This window comes from Cebus imitator, unplaced genomic scaffold (genome assembly GCF_001604975.1).
Source record: "Cebus imitator isolate Cc_AM_T3 unplaced genomic scaffold, Cebus_imitator-1.0 Scaffold77, whole genome shotgun sequence".
Classification (NCBI taxonomy): Eukaryota; Metazoa; Chordata; class Mammalia; order Primates; family Cebidae; genus Cebus; species Cebus imitator.
In genome coordinates this window covers 5,789,030-5,791,539 of record NW_016107392.1, presented here as the reverse complement: position 1 = coordinate 5,791,539, position 2,510 = coordinate 5,789,030, and the positions used below count along the sequence as shown (strand labels likewise).

Below are 2,510 nucleotides of genomic sequence, written 5' to 3'. Positions count from 1 at the left end.
CCACCATGCCCAGCTAATGTTTTATATTTTTAGTAGAGACGGGGTTTCACCATTTTGACCAGGATGGTCTCGATCTCTTGACCTCGTGATCCACCCGCCTCGGCCTCCCAAAGTGCTGGGATTACAGGCGTGAGCCACAGCGCCCGGCCAGTTTTCACTTTAAGTATATAATTATATCTTGTGGAAAAAATCATAGATTTTATGTGTGTGTATTTTTATTTATACATGACTCATTCACATTCGTGATTATATTTATTTAGTTCTCTAATTCACAGTTTAATTTAGTTGGCCTGTGTTTTTTCTCCTCTAAGGAAATAGGAAAATTTGTCCTGTTCGCTTTTGGATTATTAAACCCTTCCTCCAATTTTCTTGAAAATTTCAAGTTGTCAGCCATTTACTTGAATTTATCATGCTTTTTACAGTTATCAAAATCTGAAGATAGTCATATGAAATAGAAGTAGAGACTAGCTCCTTAAAATCTTAAGTGGTATATGTGAAGAAATATTATTAAGAAGTATATCCATGTTATAAATCTAAACAAATAAGAAGTATATCCATGTTATAATTCTTTCCAGATACCCTTTTAAGGCTAAAATGGTTGTTACCTAATTTTGTTTGGACTTTTCAACTGGCAGGACACCGGTGGAAAACTGTCCTCTTCTTTCCTAGGCCACAGACCTCCACCAGCACGAAGTGGACATCGTTGCGTGGCAGATAACACCAACTTATATGTGTTTGGAGGTTATAACCCAGATTATGATGAATCGGGAGGGCCTGATAATGAAGACTATCCTCTCTTCAGGGAACTCTGGAGGTATCATTTTGCTACAGGAGTGTGGCACCAGATGGGGACAGATGGCTACATGCCCCGGGAATTGGCATCTATGTCACGTGAGTGCAAGCAGTTCTTAACTCTAGACTTTATGAAATGTGTGAGAAGCCACGTTCCATGTCCCATATTCCTCATTAATAATTTATAATATTATCATGTGATTTAGCCCTGCAGATGGATAGGCTTTTTACTAGGGCAATAATATAGCATGGTGATTCCAAATTATTTGGGTCCAGAGTTTGAATTCAGCTGTATATCATTTGCTTGTCAGGTGAGTTTTTGCTTTAATTTTCTAACTTGTTAAATGGGATTAATAAAATCTCAGAGGGTTCAACATAAAGTATCATGTATATGCTAGGCAAAATGTAGTATAAGGTCAACAAATGGGGCTTATGATGATGACAGTTAATAGCTATTGAGCAAAGTACAGGCATACCTCAGAGATATCGTGGGTTTAGTTCCAAACCACCGTGCGGTGCCTCATGCCTGTAATCCTAGCACTTTGGGAGGCCAAGGTGGATGGATTGCTTGAGCCCAGGAGTTCAAGACCAGCCTGGCCAACATAGCAAAACCCTGTCTCCACAAAAAAATACAAAAGTTAGCTAGGCATGGTGGCACACACCTGTAGTCCCAGCCACTTGGGAAACTGAGGCAGGAGGATCACTTGAGCCCCGGAGGTTAAGACTGCAGTAAGCTGTGATCAAAGATGATGCTTCATTTTTCTCTGCTTTGCTGTATACTTAACTGTCTTTAGCAGCAGTGGTATACTGGGTAGACTGTAGTTCATAGAATTCACTATTGTTATACACAGTGTTTAGTGAATTCCATAAACATGTGTTGAATATGTCATATATACCTAGCAGTGAACTATATGCTATATCCCGTATAGTGGAGTTAGATCTTTTTCTGCGAACTTTCTAGTATAGGCTATGTATCCCTTCTCTGAAATGTTTGGGACCAAAAGTGTTTCACATTTCATAATTTTTTTTTTATTTTGTAATATTTGCATTGTACTTAGCATCCCAAATCCAAAACTTTGAAATCCAACATGTTCCAGTGAGCATTTCCTTTAAGCATCATTGTTGGTACACAGAAAGTTTTGGATTTTGAAGTATTTTAGATTTCAGATTTTTAGATTTGGTATGCTCAGCTAGTAGTTAGATGTCAGTGGTTTGAGCTATCTTATAAGATCATTAAGGCAGATACATGTTAGCTTCTCAGATATTATGGGTTTATGTGGGAACACGTTGCAGGTAGCCATCATGTGAATGGAATTTGTGCTTCTCCTTCCTCAGTTGTGCTGCATGGAAACAACCTGTTAGTGTTTGGAGGTACCGGCATCCCATTTGGAGAGAGCAATGGCAATGACGTCCATGTGTGTAATGTGAAGTATAAGAGATGGGCTTTACTCAGCTGTCGGGGGAAGAAACCCAGTCGTATATATGGACAGGTACCAATCTATGGCCAATCATGGTGTATTTGTTCATATTTTTCTAGCCTGGGGACGGTGTTAGAATATTTGTAGTTGTTACCATTTTATTTTAATGGAGAAGTGTTCTTTGTGGTTAGTACTTGACTTTTTAGTTCTGATGTGAAATTATAATTTGTAAATCTGGTTACTTGCCGTGTTCTTTTCTTCTTTTCTGTTCTTTCTTTTTTTTTTTTTTTTTTTTTTTTT

General features: G+C 38.2%; 1 protein-coding gene across 2 annotated transcripts in view; it reads left to right on the top strand.

Annotated features, from left to right (window-relative positions):
* Positions 1 to 2,510, top strand: part of KLHDC10 (kelch domain containing 10) — a 68,977-nt gene that overhangs the window by 51,492 nt on the left and 14,975 nt on the right. For both annotated transcript variants that reach the window (XM_017532561.1, XM_017532562.2), the window contains 2 exons: positions 670 to 891; positions 2,128 to 2,282. In XM_017532561.1, the coding sequence (XP_017388050.1) occupies positions 670 to 891; positions 2,128 to 2,282 (377 nt within the window). The remainder of the gene's footprint in view (positions 1 to 669; positions 892 to 2,127; positions 2,283 to 2,510) is intronic.